Source organism: Oncorhynchus mykiss, chromosome 16 (assembly GCF_057628025.1).
Source record: "Oncorhynchus mykiss isolate SJ-2025 chromosome 16, ASM5762802v1, whole genome shotgun sequence".
NCBI classification, from domain to species: domain Eukaryota; kingdom Metazoa; phylum Chordata; class Actinopteri; order Salmoniformes; family Salmonidae; genus Oncorhynchus; species Oncorhynchus mykiss.
Genome location: NC_143037.1, coordinates 38,908,464 through 38,934,666, shown reverse-complemented (window position 1 = coordinate 38,934,666; position 26,203 = coordinate 38,908,464). Strand labels below are relative to the sequence as shown.

The 26,203-nt window shown below is 42.4% G+C and overlaps 1 protein-coding gene across 10 annotated transcripts in view; it reads right to left on the bottom strand.

The window, feature by feature from the left end:
• LOC110491883 (ubiquitin conjugation factor E4 B) overlaps positions 1–26,203 on the bottom strand; it is a 99,369-nt gene that overhangs the window by 53,062 nt on the left and 20,104 nt on the right. For 6 of the 10 annotated variants that reach the window (XM_036946775.2, XM_090202626.1, XM_090202622.1 and 3 more), the window contains 5 exons: positions 22,380–22,467; positions 14,367–14,514; positions 13,857–14,082; positions 7,663–7,804; positions 5,729–5,829 (listed from right to left, as the gene is read on the bottom strand). In XM_036946775.2, coding sequence (XP_036802670.1) covers positions 5,729–5,829; positions 7,663–7,804; positions 13,857–14,082; positions 14,367–14,514; positions 22,380–22,467 — 705 coding nt within the window. Of the gene's footprint in view, positions 1–5,728; positions 5,830–7,662; positions 7,805–13,856; positions 14,083–14,366; positions 14,515–22,379; positions 22,471–26,203 lie in introns of all 10 variants that reach the window. The other 4 variants (XM_036946774.2, XM_036946776.2, XM_090202621.1 and 1 more) reach the window with 1 other exon arrangement.

The window sequence follows — 26,203 nt, the reverse complement described above, 5'->3', positions numbered from 1 at the left end:
GGTAGTATTAGTTTGTCTGTTGATATCCCTCTGGTGGTGCGAGGCTGTTCTTTGGCAAAGTGGGTGGGGTTATATTCTGCCTGGTTTGTCCTGTCCAGGGGAATTGTCAGACGGGACCACGGTGTCCCCCAACCCCGTCTCAGTCCTTATGCTGCAATAGTCTACACAATATATACAAAAGTATGTGGACTCCCCTTCAAATTAGTGGATTTGGCTATTTCAGCCACACCTGTTGCTGACTTGAATGAAATTGAGCAACAACGCGTAGAGCTTAAAAATAGTCTGTCCTTGGTTGCAACACTCACTACGGAGTTCCAAACTGCTTCTGGAAGCAACATCAGCACAATAAATGTTCGCTGGGACGTTCATGAAATGGGTTTCTTTGGCCGAGCAGCCGACAGAAAGCTAAGATCACCATGCGCAATGCCAAGCGTCGGCTGGAGTGGTGTAAAACTCGCCGCCATTGGACTCTGGAGCAGTGAAAACGCATTGTCTGTACATAGTGCCAACTGTAAAGTTTGGTGGATGAGGAATAATGGTCTGGGGCTATATTACATGGTTCGGGCTAGGCCCCTTAGTTCCAGTGAAGGGGCCTAGTGAAATTTTAACGCTATGGCATACAATGACATTCTAGACGATTCTGTGCTTACAACAGTTTGGTGAAGACTCTTTCCTGTTTCAGTATGACAATGCCCCTGTGCACAAAGCAAGGTCCATACAGAAATGGTTTGTCAAGATCGGTGTGGAAGAACTTGACTGGCCTGCACAGATCCCTGACCTCAACCCAATCAAACACATTTGGGATGAATTGAAATGCCGACTGCGAGCCAGGCCAAATTGTCCAACATCAGTGCCCAACCTCACTAATGCTTGTGGCTGAATGGAAGCAAGTCCCCATAGCAATGTTCCAACATCTAGTGGAAAGCCTTCCCAGAAGAATGGAGGTTGTTATAGCAGCAAAGGGAAGACCAAATCTATATCAATACATGATTTTAGAATGAGATTTTCAACAAGCAGGTGACTGCATACTTTTGGTCATGTAGTGTATGTGCTGAGGGGCTACGGTCAATCAGTCATATTTCTCCTGTGTGATCTTAAGGATACTACCTCGATTTCTCCAATCTTTCGCTCTTCCTTCCCGGAGGATCTGAGGCCTAGGACCACACCTCAGAACTACCTGGCCACTCCTGCTTGGCTTTGTCCCCAGTCTACCTGGTTGGGCTGCTGATCCAGTTTCCGCTGTTCTGCCTGCAGCTATGGAACCCTGACCTGATTCTGCTATACTATGAACCAAAGATAAATTATATAAAGGATGATAGTAAAAAGCTTTCGAGCACCTTCAATGAAATTTTGGGCAAAAAGGCTAACTCAGCTCCAACATTCATTGAATCAGATGGCTCATTCGTTACAAAACCCACTGATATTGCCAACTACTTTGATGATTTTTTAATTGGCATGATTAGCAAACTTGGGCATGACATGCCAGCAACAAATGCAGACACTACACATCCAAGTACAGTACCAGTCAAAAGTTTGGACACACCTACTCATTCAAGGGTTTTTCTTTATTTGTATTATTTTCTACACTGTAAAATAATAGTGAAGACATCACAACTATGAAATAACAAATAAGTAATCATGTGGTAACCCAAAAACCCCAAAATATATTTTGGATTCTTCAAAGTAGCCACCCTTCGCCTTGACAGCTTTGCGTACACTTGGCATTCTCTAAACCAGCTTTACCTGGAATGCTTTTCCAAAAGTCTTGAAGGAGTTCCCACACATAGGGAGCACTTTTTCGCCGCTTTTCTTTCACTCTGCGGTCCAACTTATCCCAAACCATCTCAATTGTGTTGAGGTCGGGTGATTGTGGAGGCCAGGTAATCTGATGCAGCACTCCATCACTCTCCTTCTTGGTCAAATAGCCCTTACACAGCCTGGAGGTGTGTTGGGTCATCGTCCTGTTGAAAAACAAATGAGAGTGGGACTAAGCGCAAACTAGATGGGATGGCGTATTGCTGCAGAATGCTGTTGTATCCATGCTTGTTAAGCATGCCTGAATTTTAAATAAATCACTGTCACCAGCAAAGCACCCCCACACAATTACACCTCCTCCTCCATGCTTCACGGTGGGAACGACACATGCGGAGATCATCCGTTCACTTACTCTGCGTCTCACAAAGACACGGCACGGCGGTGGTATCAGACCAAAGGACAGATTTCCACCAGTCTAATATCCATTGATCGTGTTTCTTGGCCCAAGCAATTCTCTTCTTATTATTTGTGTCCTTTGGTAGTGGTTTCTTTGCAGCAACCCGACCAAGAAGGCCTGATTCATGCAGTCTCCTCTGAACAGTTGATGTTGAGATGTGTCTGTTATTCACTCTGTGAAGCATTTATTTGGGCTGCAATCTGAGGTGCAGTTAACTCTACTGAACTGATCCTCTGCAGCAGAGGTAACTCTGGGTCTTCCTTTCCTGTGGCGGTCCTCATGAGAGCCAGCTTCAAAGCGCTTGATGGTTTTTGCAACTGCACTTTAAGAGACTTTCAAAGTTCTTGACATTTTCCGGATTGACTGACCTTCTTGTCTTAAAGTAATGACGGACTGTTGTTTCTCTTTGCTTATTTGAGCTGTTCTTGCCATAATATGGACTTGGTCTTTTACCAAATAGGGCTATCTTCTGTATACCATCCCCTACTTTGTCACAACACAACTGATTGGCTCAAACACATTAAGAAGGAAAGAAATTCCACAAATTAACTTTTAACAAGGCACAGCTGTTAACTGAAATGCATTCCAGGTGACTCATGAATCTGGTTGAGAGAATGCCCAGAGTGTGCAAAGCTGTCATCAAGTCAAAGTGACTACTTTGAAGAATCTCAAATTAAAATACATTTTGCTTAAAACTTTGTTACTACATGATTCCCTATGTGTTATTTCATAGTTTTGATGTCTTCACTACTATTCTACAATGTAGAAAATAGTAAAAAATAAACCCCTTGAATGAGTAAGTGTGTCCAAACTTTTGACTGGTACTGTATATCTGACCAAATTATGAAAGACAAGCATTGTACATTTGAATTCCTTCAAATGAGTTTAGAAGACGTTAAAAAAGTATTGTTGTCTATCAACTATGACAAGCCACCGGTGTCTGACAACTTGGATGGAAAATTACTGAGGATAATAATGGACGATATTGCCCATCCTATGTTGCCATATCTTCAATTTAAGTCTTCTAGAAAGTGTGTGCCCTCAGGCCTGGAGGGAACAAAAGTCATTCCGCTACCTAAGAATAGTAAAGCGCACTTTACTGGCTCATAACGCCAACCAATCAGCCTTTTACCAACCCTTATTAAACTTTTGATTTTTTTTTTTTTTTACCAGATACAATGCTATTTTACAGTCAACAAATTGACAGACTTTCAGCACACTTACAGGGAAGGATATTCAACAAGCACAACACTTACACAAATGACTGATGATTGGCTGAGAGGAATTAATGATAAAAAGATTGTCGGGCTGATATGTTAGACTTCAGTGTGGTTTTTGACATTATCGATCATTGTCTGCTGCTGGAAAAATGTGTGTGTTATGGCTTTACACCCCCTGCTATATTGTGGATAAAGAGTTACCTGTATAACATAACACATAGGGTGCTCTTCAATATAATCCAAGTAGAATCAGTAATTCACCAGGGAAGCTGTCTTGGCCCATTACTTTTTTCAATCTTTACTAACGACACGCTACTGGCTTTGAGTAAAGTCAGTGTGTCTATGCATGCGGACGACTCCACATCAGCTACTAAAATAACTTGAACTAGATTGAGAATGGGTGTCAAGGAATAAGTTAGCCCTAAATATTTAAAAAACTAAAAGCATTGTACATATTGATACAACAGTAGCTAAGATGGGGATAAGTCTGTCCATAATAAGGTGCTCATCTGCCTTAACACGATCAACAAGGCTGGTCCTACAGGCCCTAGTTTTGTCGCACCTGGACTACCGTTGAGACGTGTGGTCAAGGGCCAAAAAGGGGGATTTAGGAAAATTACAATTGGCTCAGAACAGGGCAGCACGGCTGGCCCCTAAATGTACATGGGGAGCTAACATTAATGATAAGCAGGTAAATCTCTCATGGCTCAAAGTGGAGGAGAAATTGACTTCATCACTACTTGCTTTTGTAAGAACTGCTGACAAGATGAATGCACCGAGGTGTGTGTTTAAACTGCTAGCAAAAAACTGCTCAGACACCCATGCATATGCCACCAGAGGTCTCTTCACAGTCCCCAAGTCCAGAACAGACAATGGGAGGCGCACAATACTACATAGAGTCATAACTACATGGAACTCTATTACACATCAGGTAACTGATGCAGGCAGTATATGTGTTGGATCCCTAATAGATACAAATACTCTGTCTAAATGCTCGGCTATGAAAAGCCAACTGACATTTACTCCTGAGGTGCTGACTTGTTGCAACCTCTACAACCACTATGATTATTTCACCCTGCTGGTCATCTATGAATGTTTCAACATCTTGAAGAACAATCTTCACTGACAACCAGAAGAAGACTGGCCACTCCTGACCCTGACTGCTCTAAGTTTCTTCCTAGGTTTGCTCCTTTCTAGGGAGTTTTTCCTAGCCACTGTGCTTCTACATCTGCATTGCTTGCTGTTTGGGGTTTTAGGCTGGGTTTCTGTATAAGCACTTTATGACATCTGCTGATGTAAAAAGGGCTTACTAAATAATTGTACTGATTGACTGCGTCGAGTTACTAAACTGAGGCTACACACGCTTGCAACTATGCAAGATGGCCATTTTGCGTATCTAATTTTCATTCTTGCAATGCGTATTGCGTAGGATATAACGTAGACACACAACATACCTGGAACGAGTCTCCTGGCCAATTCTATTTGGAGGAACAAACTTATGTTTGACCAAATTCTTGCATCATATACTTGTATTCTGCCCTTTAACAAGTGGTAGCATGCATGCTAACTAACGTGCTCTGAGAATGGTGAGAAAACTGTAGAGTGTGGGAGCAAAGGTGTAAAAGACATGGCAAAATAATGTGGATATGTGAACCCAATGATAAATAAATGAGTTGCTATGGTGCAGTAGCTCCTGCTATGGGGGCTGAAATAGCAGACAAAAAGAACAAAACATGTCTTTTCCATAGTTTAATTCCCAGGCGAAAGCAACATCCAGGCCATCTGGCATCACAACTTTCAAAACATGTCTTTTCCATAGTTTAATTCCCAGGCGAAAGCAACACCAGGCTATCTGGCATCACAAATTTCAAAACATGTCTTTCCATTGTTTAATTCCCAGGCGAAAGCAACACCAGGCATCACAACTTTCAAAACATGTCTTTTCCATAGTTCAATTCCCAGGCGAAAGCAACACCAGGCTATCTGGCATCACAAATTTCAAAACATGTCTTTCCATTGTTTAATTCCCAGGCGAAAGCAACACCAGGCCATCTGGCATCACAACTTTCAATTGACAAGTTAATTGCGGTTTTCTTTCATGTGTCTACGAGTAGATAGTTGGGTTGTAAAAAAAAATACTATTTGAAATAAATGGGTAATTTGAAACTAACAGGCAACAGACCTAGACACTCCTATTCAATGGCAGGGGAAACACTGATGAACAGAATAATAGAAATGACTATTATGACTGCAGTATCGGAAGAGGTCACATGTGACAGGAAGGTGTCAGACTGACCTGGGCTGCGTGAGGGCACCCTGAAGGACAAGAGCGGCGTGGGAAATGCACTGTGAGCGTATGTTGCTGAGGAGCTGACTGACACTGGGGTGGCTGCAAATCTGAGAAGACAAGAGGAGGAAAGAGAAGTATCAAAAGAGAAGTGTTTTGACACCATCAGGGCTGCTCAGGTCAAGGTGACCCTGTCTCCACATTCTTCTGCAGAATCATAATTTGGTCACAGAGGAGTGGCGCGTTCTCTCATCGTGAGCGGTATTGTGGTTAGAGCTGTTACGGTGACCACATTACCACCACACCGCTGGTCACAAGTCACAACCACAGTCGAATTCCATCTGACCGTTTAGTCATGGTAACTAGTGTTAGGTTCTTATTTTTCAGAGTAAATAACTCACGGACACTAGAGAAGCTTAACCAAGTTTAATTCTTCCCAAAAGGTCAACACAGCTGTATTCAGACCGCAAAACCTTCTTCCCCCAGTCCACAGACGTCCATCTGTCGCCCCTATCTCAACCGTTGCTCTACTCCCTTCCACCCAACACATTCCAAAGCTATCCGTCTTCCCACAGAGAACCATTAACTTCTGACACACAACCCAGTCTCTTTCACTCTTCCTATTCAAGGCTCTATCCTTTATTTAATATCTCAATGTTCAAAGTTTAGCCGATTCCAACACTAGCCTTCTCCAAAACTGTGCTCGGATGCTGCTGCTGGTCATTAGTAGCCTACCAACCTGCCTGGTACTCAGCACTCTATTGTTTCTCTAATAACTCTGACATCAATGCAAATGTTTTAGAAAATCTAAATCAAACACTTCATGAGAGCCCATGAGCTCGCGTTGCACAACATTTCTATAGGCTATGCAATTGTTTATAGAATGTATTAAAAATCAAAACCTATACCCCAACATTTATCACAACTAAAGTTGCATAAATAACTAAATTAAGCATATAGGAGGACTTGTTTATTTTCTTTAGACCTATCTAAAATAAATAATGGATTTATTGTGATGGTGTAGGCTATATTAAATCTATTTATTATACTTTTTTACATGTAGATGTTCCAAAAGTGGCTTGTAGGCTGTGGTGGAAGCCAGGAGATGCTAAATGTGTTTATGTCAATTAAAAAAGGTAAATTACCGTGGGACCGGCAGTTATTAGCTTAACAATCACCGTCTGACAAAATGTAATGACCGCCACAGCCCTAATTGTGGTCAGGCTCTGAACTCCATTGGTTATTACCTGAATTTGTGTTGCGAGGGGTTTATCTACATGTGTTTTGTCCATCTCTCTTTTAAATAACACACATTTTATTCAGAAAAGAGCGTTCCGATGTGCAAATTTAACTTTGCCTCATCTCAGGACATTTCTGCTACAACCAGAGGTCTTACAGCACACCACGCATGGCTGAAAAGTAAGTATTGTTTGGGGACACTTAAAATGGTGTTTCCAAATGCTTCAAATAGTGATGGGGGAAAAAATCTATAGAAACCTATATTATATTTTGGCCGATGTTACTTTGACTCCATGTATTGATTGGTAAAACACAACAAAAAAATGTTGTGCTAAGTAGCGTTAGCTAGCACTAGTGGGCTGTACCTGCTGCAAAACGCCGCTATTTTTCATCCCATAGGTTGTTCTACATCTTATTTTTAAACTGTGAACCAACATGTTGTCAGTACTTCTATTTCCATGACTGATCGAAACAAATTTTCTCTTGCGGTCACCTTTCTCTCTGCCGCAGACAAATAGTGAGCAATAATGTTTGGAACATCATCGAAATAAAATGGCAGTATCGAATAGCAATAAATATCGACACCGAAGTACGGTGATCGTATCGTGAGGTCCCCGGCATTTCCCAACCCTACTTCCAAATGAGAAGATATGTGGCTCCCCACCTTAGGGTTGACCCCTATGTTTGGGGTGTTTCCAGTTTACCTTGGGCGCCTTACTTTCCTCCATGCCGACACTGTCGAAGCGCTCAATGAGGTAGTTGAGCATCTCAGTCTCCATGCACGCCTCGATGGAGAAGCAGTCGCTGCAGGATTGCGAGTCAATTCCCTCTGCAGACACACCCAGACTACACAGACAGATGGAGAGTAAAACAGAGGGAGACAAAGTCATTACATTTAACAGTACGACAGGCGCAGAACCAGGGCACCATAAGAAACAAGTCGCGTGGACAAATGTGGTAAATAAGCGACCTTTCAGGTTCTCCTGAAAGAAATGTCCAACGTTAGCTACAGTACTGCAGCGTAGTGTTTCAGCATTTTTAATCCACAATTCTTGAGTTTGAAATCTAACTAACTTAACTCTTCGATTTCACAAAATGTTGTGTTTAATAGGGCACGCAACGGAAAACCTTTTGCATTTATTTTGGTTCAACTCCATGTGTCGCTTGCTCCCTCCGGGTATGTTTCAGTCCATTTTCAGTTCATTTCCTTCCATTTGGTGCCTAATGAACACAATACACGTCATGGATTCTACAGAGATATCCATTGACCACAAGGGTTCACAGGTGTCTATGCTAATGCATTGCTAGTGGTCGGTTTCAGAAGACACACTGGTGGGTAACCTGTGAGCATCTTCACACCAACACAAACCTCTGGCTATACAGTTAGTCATGTTATCTACAGTTGCAGACATTAAAATAAAATAAATCATTTATACAGGTTGTGACAAGCTATCGCTAGGAGATACCAGGGCTGCGTTGCACACGTATTGCAACAAATGTTCTGCCAATACCGCAGAAATCTAACTTTTTAGTGACTGCAGGGATATTGGGGATAATTATTCAGCCAAAGGGTGCTTGACAGATTTCTAGCAGAGACTTGAATGCACAGAACAGAGAACTGATTGTCTTGTGATATTGGTTGAGAACTTTCACTTTCAATCCAGCAGATTGTTTATCCGGGCTGCAGCAAGCAGCATTTGCAGCAGACAGACACCATTAGAAGACAAGATCAAACCCGTTGTCGTCTTTGATCTGAATATTGTTTGCAGAAAGATTAAACGGTGTCTTGGACATGCACTTCAAGGCTTATTTGCCTGGTCTTGACAGACAGGTCTAAACTTTGGATCCTTTCCACAAATCACAAATTTGATCCGAGAGCTACAGAAATTGGTCATCTGAGCTACAGTACATGACAGGGCTAATTCACTGGGAAATTACAATCCTGGGCCAAACTCGTGCTGATTATTTCCAAGGCCTTCAGGATCCTAGTGCTTGAGTACCTGATATCAGGCTACTAACTGCAGTGCTAGCCTAGTCAATCTTTTTTGTTGTTTACTTAACTGCAATTCAGACAACAAAGCTGAGCACCCTGCCTCAATCTGTTCTGAAATAAACTAGTTCTAAGGTTGAGCTTCAAATACAGCCGAGGCCCGTCAAATCTGCAAGTGTTTACAGTCTCGACATTTCTCAACCTGTTCCTGCGGCAGCTGGCCTGCAGTGGTTTAACGCTGGTTACGTCCCAAAGGGCATCTAATACCTATATAGTGTACTACATTTTGCCAGGGACCTTGGGTTCTGGTCAAAATTAGTGCACTAAGTAGGGAATTGGGTGCCATTTGAGACGCAGTGGTTAGCGGCTAGGCTTGTCACACTGCTGAAGCATGCCGTTTAAATATTTTATTTACTTATCTAGGCAAGTCCGTTAACAACAAATTCTTATTTACAATGACGGTCTACCAAAAAGGCAAAAGGCCTCCTGTGGGGAAGGGAGCTGGGATTAAAAAAACAATGTAAAACCTCTCCAGAAAGGAGAGAGAGGTTAAAGGTTTGGTGATAGGCGATGATATGGGCAGCAACCTTAAAGAAGGGTCTAAACCATCTGACCCAGGGTCAAGTTTCAGGAGCTCCTTCAGCACCTTGGACTCAGTGACCGCCTGCAGGGAGAAACTTTGTAGCGGGGCAGGGGGAAAGAGGGAGAAGCATTGGGGCTAGTTGCATTAGAAGGGGTGGGAGATGAGGAAATGTTGGGAGGGGCAAGGAGGCATGGCTGAGTCAAACAGGAATCCTGACTTACTCCTTAAAGTAACTAACTTGGAGTGCACTTATTTCTCATTAGCCTGAACGAGAGCCAGTAAGCCTGAGTATGTGTGTGCCGAGCATGTCGCAAAATGCAATTCCTGAGGTGGAGTAACTCTGCAAGATCACGGCCGAACCAGGGGCTGAACTTGTTTTTAATTCTAATTTTCTTTATGGGGGCGTGTTAACAATACCACTGAAAAAAAGAAGGTCCAAGCGTCTTCGACGGAAGGGATCAAGCTGATTCTATACCATTTTACAGAGGCCAGTTCATGAAGGAAGGCTTGCTCATTAAAGTTGTTTAGCAAGCGTCTATGACAAATCAGGACAGGTCGTTTCACTGAGCAGCCATTACGAACACACGCTGTAAAACAGTGATCACTAAGGTCATTACAGAAAACACCAGACTGATACCTATCAGGATTATTTGTGAGGATAACGTTGAGGACAGTAGCCTTTTCTGGGTGCTTGGAGTCATACCTTGTGGGATTGGTAATAATCTGAGAAAGATTTAGGGAGTCCCATTGCTTTAGGACTCGGTCAGGTGGTTTAATCATGTCCCAGTTTAGGTTACCTACCAGGACAAATTCAGACTTAGTGTAAAAGGGCCAGGAGAGAGTTTAGGGCAGTTAGGGTACAGGCCTACCTGCCGGTGAGTCTACTGAACACACAGGCCGTGCAGCGGTGTATACCTGGACCCAAACTGAAACAAAATCCTCCTCCTGCTCATCCTCTTCGTCGCTGCCGTCCTGAGACATGTCAGAGAGGGCGAAGAACAGAAAGGAGAGGGATGGGATTTGATGGACAGTTGAGACACACAGGTCATATATAAGAGAGAGGGTAAGGTTGGGAAGGAAGAAGGTTGGGAAGGAAGAGGGTAGCACTGAGGAAAGGACATAGGAAGGAAGTGATATGACTAGCACACCGTCTCTCGGACTTCAGCTGAACCCTGATTGTGATTCACTGTGGAATAGAACACCAGACTACTCCCCTAGTGCTGACCTAATTCCATGTCCATCAACATACAGTGCCTTGCGAAAGTATTCGGCCCCCTTGAACTTTGCGACCTTTTGCCACATTTCAGGCTTCAAACATAAAGATATAAAACTGTATTTTTTTGTGAAGAATCAAAAACAAGTGGGACACAATCATGAATTGGAACGACATTTATTGGATATTTCAAACTTTTTTAACAAATCAAAAACTGAAAAATTGGGCGTGCTAAATTATTCAGCCCCTTTACTTTCAGTGCAGCAAACTCTCTCCAGAAGTTCAGTGAGGATCTCTGAATGATCCAATGTTGACCTAAATGACTAATCATGATAAATACAATCCACCTGTGTGTAATCAAGTCTCCGTATTAATGCACCTGCACTGTGATAGTCTCAGAGGTCCGTCAAAAGCGCAGAGAGCATCATTGAAGAACAAGGAACACACCAGGCAGGTCCGAGATACTGTTGTGAAGAAGTTTAAAGCCGGATTTGGATACAAAAAGATTTCCCAAGCTTTAAACATCCCAAGGAGCACTGTGCAAGCGATAATATTCTGATCAGATATGCAGTCAAGAGGCCCATGATCACTCTGGATGAACTGCAGAGATCTACAGCTGAGGTGGGAGACTCTGTCCATAGGACAACAATCAGTCGTATATTGCACAAATCTGGCCTTTATGGAAGAGTGGCAAGAAGAAAGCCATTTCTTAAAGATATCCATAAAAAGTGTTGTTTAAAGTTTGCCACAAGCCACCTGGGAGACACACCAAACATGTGGAAGAAGGTGCTCTGGTCAGATGAAACCAAAATTGAACTTTTTGGTAACAATGCAAAACGTTATGTTTGGCGTAAAAGCAACACAGCTGAACACACCATCCCCACTGTCAAACATGGTGGTGTCAGCATCATGGTTTGGGCCTGCTTTTCTTCAGCAGGGACAGGGAAGATGGTTAAAATTGATGGGAAGATGGATGGAGCCAAATACAGGACCATTCTGGAAGAAAACCTGATGGAGTCTGCAAAAGACCTGAGACTGGGACGAAGATTTGTCTTCCAACAAGACAATGATCCAAAACATAAAGCAAAATCTACAATGGAATGGTTCAAAAATAAACATATCCAGGTGTTAGAATGGCCAAGTCAAAGTCCAGACCTGAATCCAATCGAGAATCTGTGGAAAGAACTGAAAACTGCTGTTCACAAATGCTCTCCATCCAACCTCACTGAGCTCGAGCTGTTTTGCAAGGAGGAATGGGAAAAAAATTCAGCCTCTCGCTGTGCAAAACTGATAGAGACATACCCCAAGCGACTTACAGCTGTAATCGCAGCAAAAGGTGGCGCTACAAAGTATTAACTTAAGGGGGCTGAATAATTTTGCACGCCCAATTTTTCAGTTTTTGATTTGTTAAAAAAGTTTGAAATATCCAATAAATGTCGTTCCAGTTCATGATTGTGTCCCACTTGTTGTTGATTCTTCACAAAAAAATACAGTTTTATATCTTTATGTTTGAAGCCTGAAATGTGGCAAAAGGTCGCAAAGTTCAAGGGGGCCTAATACTTTTGCAGGGCACTGTATATGAAGATACAAGGACACATAGGCTCCTACGGCCACCATAGTCAAAGAGAACCAAAGCTATGTTTCACACAAAAAACATGCAGGACAAGCAATGCATTTGCAAGCAAAATAAAGGGTCTTTCTCCTGGTTTCTCAATGACACTGTTCCAGCTCCAAGTGTTTATTCGTCAGAACTGGGCCATTGTCCCAACTGACCAAACACGGAGCATTTTACTTACACATACACACTATTTTTTTATGACAGCGATTGTAAATTGTTCTAATCAGAGAATTTAAGGTTTGTGGGTGGGAATTATATGTAAACCTTTACTCTGACTTCTTCCCCAGACAGAGATTAAACCTAGTCCTGGACAAAAAAGCAACTCAATGGAAAAACTACATAGAAATTTATTTTCCATTTGAGTTGCTTTTTTGTCCAGGGCTAGGCTTAATCTGTGTCTGGGAAAACACCCATATTAATTTATGCAATAGGCCTACACAAGTAGCCCATCATGTAGCAATACACAAGCTTGCTAAACGTGCTTTTCTTACACCACAGACATAAGAGGCACTCAGGCCAGGTGTTATATTAGTACCAGATGAGATTTGGAAGGATGCCCCAAGAGACTAGTATCACCCACCAAACAAAAGCTTTATCCAAAATGGCACCATACCGTATTCGCAATGGGCCCTGGTCAAAAGTAGGGAACTATATAGTAAATAGCGTGCCAATTGGGACACATCCCAAGTGTCTAGTGGCACATTTCAGGAAGTGGCATGCAGCACAAGAGAGTACATTTAAATTCTAACTTGGTGGAAAAGGGCTTTACTTCTCATTTCATTTGACAGCGTTTGCAACCACATTTCAATCTACAGAGCAAGCTTTTCAGTTCATACTCTAATCCAATTGTGTTGGGGGGGGGGGGGGGGGGTATATCGTGTGCAGCGGAGGCTGGAGGAGGATTAATGTTTTAGGAAGGTAGCTTGTTGCACACAGGTGGTTGAGGAAGTACCTAGACGGGATCCGGGCAGCTTGTCGGGCAGCTGCTCTGGGCGAGGTGGGCAGCAGAGAGAGGGGCATGGAGCTGGGCGGGCGAGGACTGGGGGAGGGAAGGAGAACCGACTGGGGGGTGGTTGGTAGTCTTGGGGCTGGGGCCTGGGACAGGGCGATGGGCAGTACTGGGAAACATGCAGGAACAGGGCCAGGGACGGAGGAAAACCCAGGGAGGTTGGCCAGAGTGGGGCAAGGGGCGGTGGAGAGCCCGCAGGGAGAGGTGACAGAGTAGGGCCGGTAGCGCTGGGAGACGGGCAGGAGTGCGGAGAGAGAGAGCCTAGAGGGGTTGGCCATGGTAGGGGGACTTGGGGCTACCATTGGATGTGTGGAGGTGGGTAGAGATGGAGAGGTCATCCTGGATGGGTTAAAAGCTCTATAGCTCTATGGGAGCTAGTCAAAAGTAGGGGAGCTCTATAGCGAATAGAATGCCATTTGGGACACAGTCCTACTGTATTTACCCAGGACTGGGGGCTAGTTGTGGGGTCATTGGGGCATACTTGCCTGGACAGAGAGCTGGCCCCAAATGAGCTTGCACAGGTGGCCATGGGACTGCCGCCCTGGCTAGAGAGCTGAACCAGCGTCAGGTGGCGGTCGGGAGATTTGGCAGCAGCAATAGGCTGGGACGTGGCAGTCAGGCTGGCGAAGGGATTGTGGATGTGCGACATGCTGGACATCATGAGAACCTCCATCAGGATCTGGCCAATCAGGTCTTTGAAGTCAGAGTAGACTGGGAGGAGGAAGAGAAATAGCACACACACTTCATTTGTGACTTGTCATTGCAGTACAATGTACAATAGTATACATGAGACAAAAAAACTATTCGCATTTCAATTTAATACAAATATTTTCTTCAAATTTCAACAGAAACATTGGGTTAGAGGAGATACATTTTTTTTTTTTACAGCTATTGCATTCAGATGCCAATATCCTAAAGCACTAATCTAGGACTTTTCTGCAAAAAGCTATACAATTCAAGAAAATCATATCAAATTTCCTGCATCTTTGCCCTACCGTCTTTGGGGCTGCTCTGGTGGAACTCTGCGGCAAGCGAGGGGAGAAAGATGACATCTCTGTCCTGCTCCTTCCAGGAGACACGCAGGATCTTACAGATGAGCTGCAGAGCCTGCTCTTCAGAGACATCTGAGGTTTCAGCGGATTCCTGGGACAGGCACACCCATGGAAAGTTAGAAGTTAGCTAGAGCGGACAATGCTGCTCAAGTGACAGGTGGACCTGCGGTCATGTTGCGTGTATTGATAGGAGGGGAAAAAAATAAAAATAATAATACTTTTTTTTTTTTTTTTATCGACATTTACATGCCCTTGGGTAAATGCAGGGGGATCAGGGTTCAATGTGTGAAATGAAGGCCACGGGGTCGACATGTGAACTTGAAAAAACAAAGTGATGAACAACAGCAGTGAGTTTATTTTTTCTTCAGAGATTCAATTCAAATTCATTTAGAAAAATAAGGTCTACATTCAATAAAAGGTAGTAATAACAAAAATGACTAATTACAAAAAAAAATGTAATCGACCTAACAGTCGAAGCATTATATTTCTCTATCAACGTTAAGAGATTCAATTAAATTTCATTTTGAAATATAAAGCCGATATTCAATAAGGCAGCACTAACAATCAGACAACTAATTTGGATTTACATCAACCAAGTGACAGTCCATTCATCTTAAATCAAACTATTGGGGTTAGCACACTGGACAGAGCTGTTGTCTGGAGATCACAGTAGGGCAGGGCCTATCAATGTTCACGTTAAGGACCTTGGACAGAGAAATAGACTTCATTTAAACATGTCGTTAACTTTTTCATAGATCTTCACCATTTCCACATTTTGTTACGTTACAGCCTTATTCTACAATGGGTTAAATAAAAAATTTAAGATCAGATCAGAAACCAAGCCATGAGGTTGAAGGAATTATCCATAGAGCTGAGACAGGATTTTGTTGAGGAACAGATCTGGGGAAGGGTACCAAAACATTTCCAAGAACACAGTGGCCTTCAACATTCTTAAATGGAAGAAGTTTTGTACCACCAAGACTCTTCCGATGGTCACTCTGACAGAGATCCAGAGTTCCTCTGTGGAGATGGGAGCACTTTCCAGAAGGACAACCATCTCGGCAGCACTCCACCAAATCAGGCCTTTATGGTAGAGTGGCCAGAAGGAAGCCACTCCTCAGTAAAAAGGCATGTGACAGTCCTCTTTGAGTTTGCCAAAAGACACCTAAAGGACTCTCCAACCATGAAAAAAAAGTCTCTGGTCTGATGAAACCAAGATTGAACTATTTGGCCTGAATGCCAAGCGTCACATTTGGAGGAAACCTGGCACCCTCCCTACGGTGAAGCATTGTGGTGACAGCATCATGCTCTGGGGACTGGGAAACAAGGGACTGGGAGACAAGTCCGGATCGAGGGAAAGATGAACAGAGCAAAGTCCTGAATGTCCTTGAGTGGCCCAGCCAGACCCCAGACTTGAACCCGATCGAACATCTCTGGAGAGACCTGAAAAGAGCGGTGCAGCTACGCTCCGCATCCAACCTGACAGAGCTTGAGGGGATATGCAGAGAAGAATGGGAGAAACTCCCCAAATACAGGTGTGTCAAGCTTGTAGCGTCATACCCAAGAAGACTTGATGCTGTAATCGCTGCCAAAGGTGCTTCAACAAAGTACTGATTAAAGGGTCTGAATACTTATGTAAATGTGAAAATTCATTCATTTTAGAATAAGGCTGTAACGTAACAAAATGAGGCAAAAGTCAAGAGGTCTGAATACTTTCTGAATGCACTGTATATTTACCAGTAAGATATGATCCAATTAATGAGTTCAACCATCTTACACAATTGAAAGCATGGAAATATAATGCCTTTGAATTAATTAGAAGTAAAACTCCCTCGATGAATGAGCCTGTTTCTGCAAAGCAAGTTTGGTGAATTTAGGAAATATTTTTGACAGAAAAACACCACCCTTTGAAAGAATTCAGAGTGAATGATAGCTCCAAAGAATGCCAAGGGTTAGATCTGAGCTCGTTCAGATGAGATATCAGGCCTGGGTCAAAGCAAGGAAAACATTTTCAGACAATTGAGAAACATATGTACTATCTAAAAAAAAAGAAGAAAAAAAAAAGAAGCTAAATCAAGCTACTGTTTAAGATCTCTTGGACTGCTGGTGATCCTCTTCTTACCTGCTTAAGCAAGTTGTCTGACACTGGCATAACTGAGAAGGGGATAAGTGACGTTTAAAAATAATTTTATCTCTGCCGGCTTTTTATTTGAGAGAAACAGCGGCTTTTGACAGTCAAATCGACTGCTCTTCCATCTACCAGCCTCTCAACGGTTAACACGTCAACTCATAGTAAATTGCTGAAATGAAAACAGATTCACCATCTGCTGTGCTAGATGAAATGCTTGATCCAATTTCCCCCCGACTGCTGAATCATTAACCCATATTTTTGAGCTGACGATTATATCTAGTACTATCCCCAGGTTTGGAAGCCGGCCCACTACCCCATCACAAAAGTGGTGACCATTGTGACCCAAATACATTTAAAAATAATAATAATTAAAATCACCCTAACATTCCTAGCTAAAATATTAGAATCCTTGATTAATTCTCAGCTAAGATCTTTCTGATCTTTGAAATGTATTCTAAATGTACATCAGTCGAGTTTAGACAAGGTCATAGCACTATCTCTGCGGCATCCCTAGTACAAATGTGGTTACTTGCATGGATAAAAAGCAACATTGTGCTGCCCTCTTCATGGACCTTTTGATATGGTTGATCACACACTGCTAATTCAGAGGCTTTCCTCAATTGGCCTTGACCAGGCTGCATGTGGTTAAAAAACTGGTTAAAAAACTGGTTAAAAAATTTGATGACATATAACTCAATGTGGATCTACTGATGGTGTTAAATCAGGATTCTTGGATATTATGATAGGTGTCCCCCAGGGGTCAATTTTGGGTCCTGTATTTTTTTTTACTGTTTACATTAACAATATTATCTTGTCCGTAAAAAAAAATTGTAGCTCGCAATTGTATGCTAATGATACTGTTGTGTATGCTATTTCCCCCACAGTTGACCAAGCTCCATCTGAACTACAGTCGGTCTTCATTGTACAACAAAATAATTCTATTGACCTGAAATTAGTATTGAATGCAGGTAAAACTAAGTACATGTTCTCTAGAGCGCATAAAAATAACTCATGATTTAAGCATATGTACTTTGGTTGGTGTCCATATTGATCGTGTCCCTGCTTTCAAGTATCTGAGCAACTGGACAGATGAAAAGGTGTCTTTTAAAAAGCCTATTGAGGAGTTAAGCTGAGAATAAAAACGGGCTTCTTCTATAGAAATAGGTCCTGCCTCTCGATAAATAGTAGAAAGCAGATTAGGAATGTCGGCGTTCCTATCGGTCCTAGATTATGGCTACATCCTCTATATGAACGCAGCTTCTACTTCATTAAAGCCGTTAGATGCCGTTTATCATAGGGCACTGCGCTTAATTACGGGTGACAGTTTTAGCACTCATTTTGCATTCGCTACCAGAAAGTTGGTTTGCCCTCTGAGGTCACGTAGGTTGATACATTGCTATTTATACATTTTTTATAAAGCCCTTTTACAAAAAGTCCCACTTTACCTAACATCACTACTAAACTTTAGACATAGGAGTTTTCACACCTGGTCTCAGGGATGGCTAACTCTGGAAATTCCTTTGGTCCCTACTGAGTTTTAGGTAAATCAGCTTTTAGTTTTTTTGCACCTTATTGGTGGAAAACACTTCAAAATGTAGTGAAATGTGATGTTTTGGTGCCTCCAGGCCAATTCAGAACACTGATTGAGGACCTTTTTACTGATAAATGTCTGTTTATGACTTTTTATTTGTATATTTTGTTCTGTAACTCATCTGTAAAAAGAGACCTTGGTCTCAGTATGACTCCTTGATGAAATAAAGGTTAAATAAAAATACATTGATCAAGCCATGCTCAAACACAGAGCCAGTTGAACAAGGTCCGGTTGAGAAGCTCAGATATATGCTCTAATCTGGAGCCCTATTAAACAACCTGATCTCAAAACCTGAATACATTTGCTGCAAATGTGGCATACGTCCATGCCTGTACATTTTACCAAAATTACACAAACCTAAAACACAAGGCAATTATCCAGGCAGATCAGAGGTTGTTATATGCTCAATGCTAGAGCCATTGTCGAACTTCGTAGATTCTAATTAAATCTCATGTGCAAGCATTGACATGTGTGAAAGACTATCGACTTAAACAAGATCAAGATCTAAACAAGATCTCACCAATAACGGGTTTAACAGAAGACTTGTTTGGTCACAGATGTCGAGTCTATACACCAGCTGGCAGTCCTAGCTCACTATTTGAGAGACCGACATACTAACAAATACCCACCAAAAAACTTTATTCTACAGCTGGATGAATATGTTTTGACGTATAACTCCTTCAGGTTTGATGATGAATTCTACCTCCAAACGAATGGAACGTCGATGGGCTCCACATTCGCTCCAAGCTATGCTAACCTATATGTGGGTCATTTTGAGGAACTTTTTGTTAATAATGAAAACTAAAATTAATTTTTGATAAAAGTCTTGAAGTGGTATCGATATATTGACAACATTTTTTGCATATGGGAAGGAACAGAAAAAGAGCTGTCAGACTTTATGGCATTACTCAATGACATTAACCCCAATCTCAAATTCACTATTGAATGTGACACTAAACGTGTTCATTACCTCAATATGTGGATTGAGAAATCAAATGGAACCCTGTTTACAACTCTATATAGAAAAAAAATGGACAGAAATACTCTATTACAGGGGGACAGCTTCCATCCGGAGCCATTAAAGAGAGGACTTCCAAGAAGCCAGTTTTTCAGACTGCGCCGTATACACACCACTCCATAGAGGACTATCTAGAAAAAGAAGCGGAGATGCACACTAGGATTCTAAGAAGAGGCTACTCTCCACACTGTGTGGATGAAGCTCTTAATTTGGCATTGGGGGAAACACGAGATGAACTGCAACAAAAAAGACCTGCTAAAAGCTAAAGAACAATCCTTAATGTTCACAACTACATATACTTTGAACTCACGAAAAGTTTGAGATGCTGTCAAGAAACACTGGCATATTTCATCATCGGATCCAGCTGGCTGAATTAAAAAATTCACCACTTATTGTATATAGGGGAGGTCGCAATTTACGCGATAAATAGGATCATGCCAACTGCCAGCCACAAAATAGAATCAGCCAGGCTTTTTTACGCTCTCTTCTGAATGGTAGCTATAAATGCAGAGGTTGCGTGCAGTTTGAATATTTCTGCCACCCACACACAGGAAAACAGTTCCAAATAAATGACATTATTACGTGCTCCAACACCCATGTTATCGACATCATTAAATGTCCATGTGGGCTGTGCTATGTTGGTAAAACCTCTCGCTCTCTCAAACAGAGAATTAGTGAAGATAAAAGTTCATACAGAAGAAACGACAGGGATTATCCAGTCGCAGTACATTTTAATGACCTGAAGCATGACATTTCTACCTTTAGATTTTGTGGCATAGAGAAAGTTAAGATATCAGACAGGGGAGTGATATTCATAATACTAGTAAAAGAGAATGTCTTGGGATTTTCACCCTCCAGACATTAGTTCCTAAAGGTCTTAATGATGAAATGCCTATGTATGTTATGTTGTGAACGTGAACATGAAATTTGCCCCTATTTCAGATTAATCTACGTTTTTCTTTTGCTGAACACAATGATTTATGAAAACTTTCTTGGTAGGTCGATGTCCTCATTGTGGTTTTACAGATGTGTTTAATAGGTTATGTACACACTTTATTCTAATATTTATGAAATGCATATTGTGATATATGGTAGAAAATGTGTTTTTCCTCGACTCCAACCCCATTCGATGAGTGGAACGGATGTGGTGGGGCTTGGTCTACATAAGGGTGCTAATTTTTAAATAACTCAAAAGCTCTGACGAAGGCCGTGAGGCCAATACTTCAGAAAACAAATCTAGACCTCCACAAGTCTGGTTCATCCTTGGGAGCAATTTCTAAATGCCTGAAGGTATCACGTTCATCTGTACAAACAATAGTACGCAAGTATAAACACCATGGGACCACGCAGCCGTCATACCACTCAGGAAGGAGACGCGTTCTGACTCCTATAGATGAACGTGCTTTGGTGCAAAATGTGCAAATCAATCCCAGAACAACAGCAAATGACCTGAAGATGCTGGAGGAAAGAGGTACAAAAGTATCTATATCCACAGTAAAACGAGTCCTATGTCGACAAAACCTGAAAGGCCGCTCAGCAAGGAAGAAGCCACTGCTCCAAAACCGCCACAAAAAAAGCCAGACCACGGTTTGCAACTGCACATGGGGACGAAGATCGTACTTTTTAGAGAAATGTCCTCTGGTCTGATGAAACAAAAATAGAACGGTTTGGCCATAATGACCATGATTATGTTTTGAGGAAAAGGGGGGATGCTTGCAAGCCGAAGAACGCCATCCCAACCGTGAAACCCGGGGGTGGCAGCATCATATTGTGCCGGTGCTTTGCTGCAGGAGGGACTGGTGCAATGAATCATCTGAGCGTGAAACGTCAACCAGACATTATCGTAGAGCACTCAATTGATTCACTTTATATGTGTGCGTTGTATTGACCTGCTCCCTTATTAATAAGTGATTAAAGATTTAGTTTAAGTATAACTCTGACTTGTGTGATAAGTTTGCCTCTCCTCATTTGATAGTGAAGAAATTAACCACCACAGCATCCTGACGGGTTGCATCACTGCCTGGTATGACAACTGCTCGGACTCCGACCGCAAGGCACCACAGAGGGTAGTGCGTACGGCCCAGTACATCTTCGGGGCCAAGCTTCTTGCCATCCAGGACCTCTATACCAGGCAGTGTCAGAGGAAATCCCTAAAATTGTCAAAGACTCCAGCCACTCTAGTCAGACTGTTCTCTCTGCTACCGCACGGAAAGCGTAACCGGAGCGCCAAGTCGAGGTTCAAGAGGCTTCTAAAACAGCGTCTACCCCCAAGTCATAAGACTCATGAACAGATATTCAAATGGCTATCCAGACTATTTGCATTTCCACACCGAGATAGCTAACCGTATGCTTTAACTTGAAATGAAAATGACAGACTAAATTAGAAACTTGTAATATCTGAACATTTTGCTAGCTAGTCTCTTACATGGATGGACGCCAAGAAAGCCATTGGTCAACTGCAAACCATACAGAATGCTGCAGCACAGTTACTGACCAAGACCAGATGAAGAGCACACATTACACTGGTTTTATGGTCTCCACACTGGCTGACAGATTTTCTATTGTTCTTAAAGAAATCCTAGACTGTGCAACCCAATATATGTCAGACATGCTTTTAAGTTATGTACCCAGTAGGTCACTCAGGTCCTCTGGCATTGTCCTTTTAACTATCCCAAAGCCTAGGACCAAGAGGCATGGAGGCAGCGTCTGGAATAGCCTGCCAGAGAAGTTGATGGGACCAAAACTGTGGACACATTTAAAAAAAGAGATCTTAAAACCTGTGCTGTATAAATACTGCTTGATGTGATATAGCCTCGTTATTGTTATCTATTGTGTCACTACTTTCTACTTTTATTTGCACATTTTCTTAACTTTACACTGTTGGTAAAGGGCTCATAAGTAAGAATTTACAGTAAAGCCTACATCTGTTGTATTGACATGTGACAAACACAACATGTATTTGATTTGGAGTACATGAATCCCCAGCTCATTTGGTCCAAAGTATTGATATACCAACTCGCGCCAAAAGAGAAAAAGAGTTCTGTTATCTCCCATTCATTTGGCAGACCCTTTTCATGATAGAGGCTGCGTCTGAAGGCTCTGGTCAAAAGTAGTGCACAATATAGGGAATAGAGGGTGCCATTTTGAATACAGCCAAAGAGCGACTGATCAAAGTACATACCGGAAGGAAGAGGGTGGATTGGGAGCCCTGCCTACCTTTTTAGCCAGGTTCCTCCTCTCCCTGCGGTCATTGTCCTCCACCTCCATGTTCTCTATCCCTGAGTCCACATCCACTTGGGATATGCTGCTGGGCCACAGAGAGAGGGGGGGGGGAGCAACATGGTCAATGAATTCATCCCTGCATCAAATCACAGTAACAGGCTATCAACACAAAAGGACACACACAGTGGTGAAGAACAGTTAAATGCAGCGGGTGGCCGTCTTATCGCAACACTTGCCGTCATTTTCTGTTACCCCCCAATGGTTTAGACATTTAGAGGTTATATACTGTGCAAAGTATTCACACCCCTTGACTTTTTCCACAAGAATCTCAAATAAATAAATCAATATTTTATAACACTTTTTTTTGTTACTACATGATTCCATATTTCATAGTTTTAATGTCTTCACTATTACTCTACAATGTAGAAAATAGTCAAAAATAAAGAAAAGCCCTTTAATGAGTAGGTGTTCTAAAACTTTTGACCTGTAGTGTATTTTCCTAAGTATGTGAGAGTTGGGTGATTCCCTTGTTGGCTCTTGAATCAGGTCCACCAGCACCAATGACGAACGCCCTAATCCAGGGATAACCAACTAGATTGTCCAATCTTGACTGGTACTGAATATTTATACCCCCCTCCAAGGAGGCGGAGTCAACTCCTTGCACATCTAGACAGACAATACATCTCTGTTGTTCCTGAGTATTAAATGGCGCCGGAGAGGATTGCTGTCATTTCATGGGTTCTTGACCAACCGTGTTATTGTTTTAGTTTTTCGCATTTTTTACAACTTATTTTGTACATAATGCTGCTGCTACTGTCTCTGATGACCGCAAAGGGCTTCTGGAAATCAGAACAGCAATTACTCACCTTGAACCGGATGAAGAATCTCTTTAAATGAGTTGGACGAGAGCGATTTACTTCAGACACCCAAAGAGGCCCTCATCCCAGTCATTCGCTGGAGAAAGAGACGGAAAAGAAATCGCGGAAAGAGATCGGGGTGCCTTGTGAGGACCCGCCGATGAGTGGCTAATTTTCCCTTGCCATCCGTACTACTGGCCAACGCACAATCGCTGGAAAATAAATTGGACGAGCTTAATGCAAGTATATCCTACCATCTGGACAATACCGTAATATCTTGTGTTTCACCGAGTGGTGGCTGAACGACGACGTGATCAAGTCACAGCTGGCTTGTTACACACTGCATCGGCAGGATAGAACAGCAGCCTCTGGTAAGACAAAGGGTGGCGGACTATGTATATTTGTAAACAGCTGTTGCACGATATCTAAGGAAGTGTCGAGGTTTTGATCACATGAGGAAGAATATCTTATGATAAGCAGTAGACCACACTATCTACCGAGAGAGTAGCCGTAGCCGTCTACATACCACCACAGACCCATGTGGGCACTAAGACCGCACTCAATGAGCTCTAAGCAAACAGGAAAATGCTCATCCAGAGGCGGCGCCGGGGACTTTAATGCAGGGAAACTTAAATCTGTTTTACCAAATTCCGATAAGTAGCTTAAATGTGCAACCAAAAGGGAAATATATATACAGTGCCTTGCGAAAGTATTCGGCTCCCTTGAACTTTGCGACCTTTTGCCACATTTCAGGCTTCAAACATAAAGATATAAAACTGTATTCTTTTGTGAAGAATCAACAACAAGTGGGACACAATCATGAAGTGGAACGACATTTATTGGATATTTCAAACTTTTTTAACAAATCAAAAACTGAAAAATTGGGCGTGCAAAATTATTCAGCCCCTTTACTTTCAGTGCAGCAAACTCTCTCCAGAAGTTCAGTGAGGATCTCTGAATGATCCAATGTTGACCTAAATGACTAATGATGATAAATACAATCCACCTGTGTGTAATCAAGTCTCCGTATAAATGCACCTGCACTGTGATAGTCTCAGAGGTCCGTCAAAAGCGCAGAGAGCATCATGAAGAACAAGGAACACACCAGGCAGGTCCGAGATACTGTTGTGAAGAAGTTTAAAGCCGGATTTGGATACAAAAAGATTTCCCAAGCTTTAAACATCCCAAGGAGCACTGTGCAAGTGATAATATTGAAATGGAAGGAGTATCAGACCACTGCAAATCTACCAAGACATGGCCGTCCCTCTAAACTTTCAGCTCATACAAGGAGAAGACTGATCAGAGATGCAGCCAAGAGGCCCATGATCACTCTGGATGAACTGCAGAGATCTACAGCTGAGGTGGGAGACTCTGTCCATAGGACAACAATCAGTCGTATATTGCACAAATCTGGCCTTTATGGAAGAGTGGCAAGAAGAAAGCCATTTCTTAAAGATATCCATAACAAGTGTTGTTTAAAGTTTGCCACAAGCCACCTGGGAGACACACCAAACATGTGGAAGAAAGTGCTCTGGTCAGATGAAACCAAAATTGAACTTTTTGGCAACAATGCAAAACGTTATGTTTGGCGTAAAAGCAACACAGCTCATCACCCTGAACACACACCATCCCCACTGTCAAACATGGTGGTGGCAGCATCATGGTTTGGGCCTGCTTTTCTTCAGCAGGGACAGGGAAGATGGTTAAAATGGATGGGAAGATGGATGGAGCCAAATACAGGACCATTCTGGAAGAAAACCTGATGGAGTCTGCAAAAGACCTGAGACTGGGACGGAGATTTGTCTTCCAACAAGACAATGATCCAAAACATAAAGCAAAATCTACAATGGAATGGTTCAAAAATAAACATATCCAGGTGTTAGAATGGCCAAGTCAAAGTCCAGACCTGAATCCAATCGAGAATCTGTGGAAAGAACTGAAAACTGCTGTTCACAAATGCTCTCCATCCAACCTCACTGAGCTCGAGCTGTTTTGCAAGGAGGAATGGGAAAACATTTCAGTCTCTCGATGTGCAAAACTGATAGAGACATACCCCAAGCGACTTACAGCTGTAATCGCAGCAAAAGGTGGCGCTACAAAGTATTAACTTAAGGGGGCTGAATAATTTTGCACGCCCAATTTTTCAGTTTTTGATTTGTTAAAAAAGTTTGAAATATCCAATAAATGTCATTCCACTTCATGATTGTGTCCCACTTGTTGTTGATTCTTCACAAAAAAATACAGTTTTATATCTTTATGTTTGAAGCCTGAAATGTGGCAAAAGGTCGCAAAGTTCAAGGGGGCCGAATACTTTCGCAAGGCACTGTATATATATTTTGACCACATTTACTCATCATACAGAGATGCGTACAAAGCTCTCCCTCGCCTTACATTTGGAAACTCTGACCATAATTCTATCCTCCTGATTCCTGCTTACAAGCAAAAATTAAAGCAGGACTTGGTCTAAAAAAATTAAAAAAAAGTGGCCAGATGAAGCAGATCCTAAGCTACAGGACTGATTTGCTAGTACAGACTGGAATATGTTCCAGGATTCCTCCGATTAAATTGAGAACACCACATCAGTTACTGGCTTCCTCAATGATTACGTCGTCCACACAAAATCCGCACTGAGCTAAAAGGGAAGAGCTGCCACTTTCAAGGACTTGGACTCTGACCCGGAAGTTTATAAGAAATCCCGCTTTGTCCTCCGGCGAATCATCAATCAGGCAAAGCGTCAATACAGGACTAAGACCAAATCGCTTGCTGCCCAGTGACACGAGCCTACCAGACGAGCTAAGTCACTTCTATGCTCGCTTCGAGGCAAGTAACAATGAAAAAAGCATGAGAGCACCAGCTGTTCCAGACGACTGTGTGATCACGCTCTCCGCAGCCGATGTGAGTAAGATCTTTAAACAGGTCAACATTAACAAGGCCACAGGGCCAGAGGGATTACCTGGACGT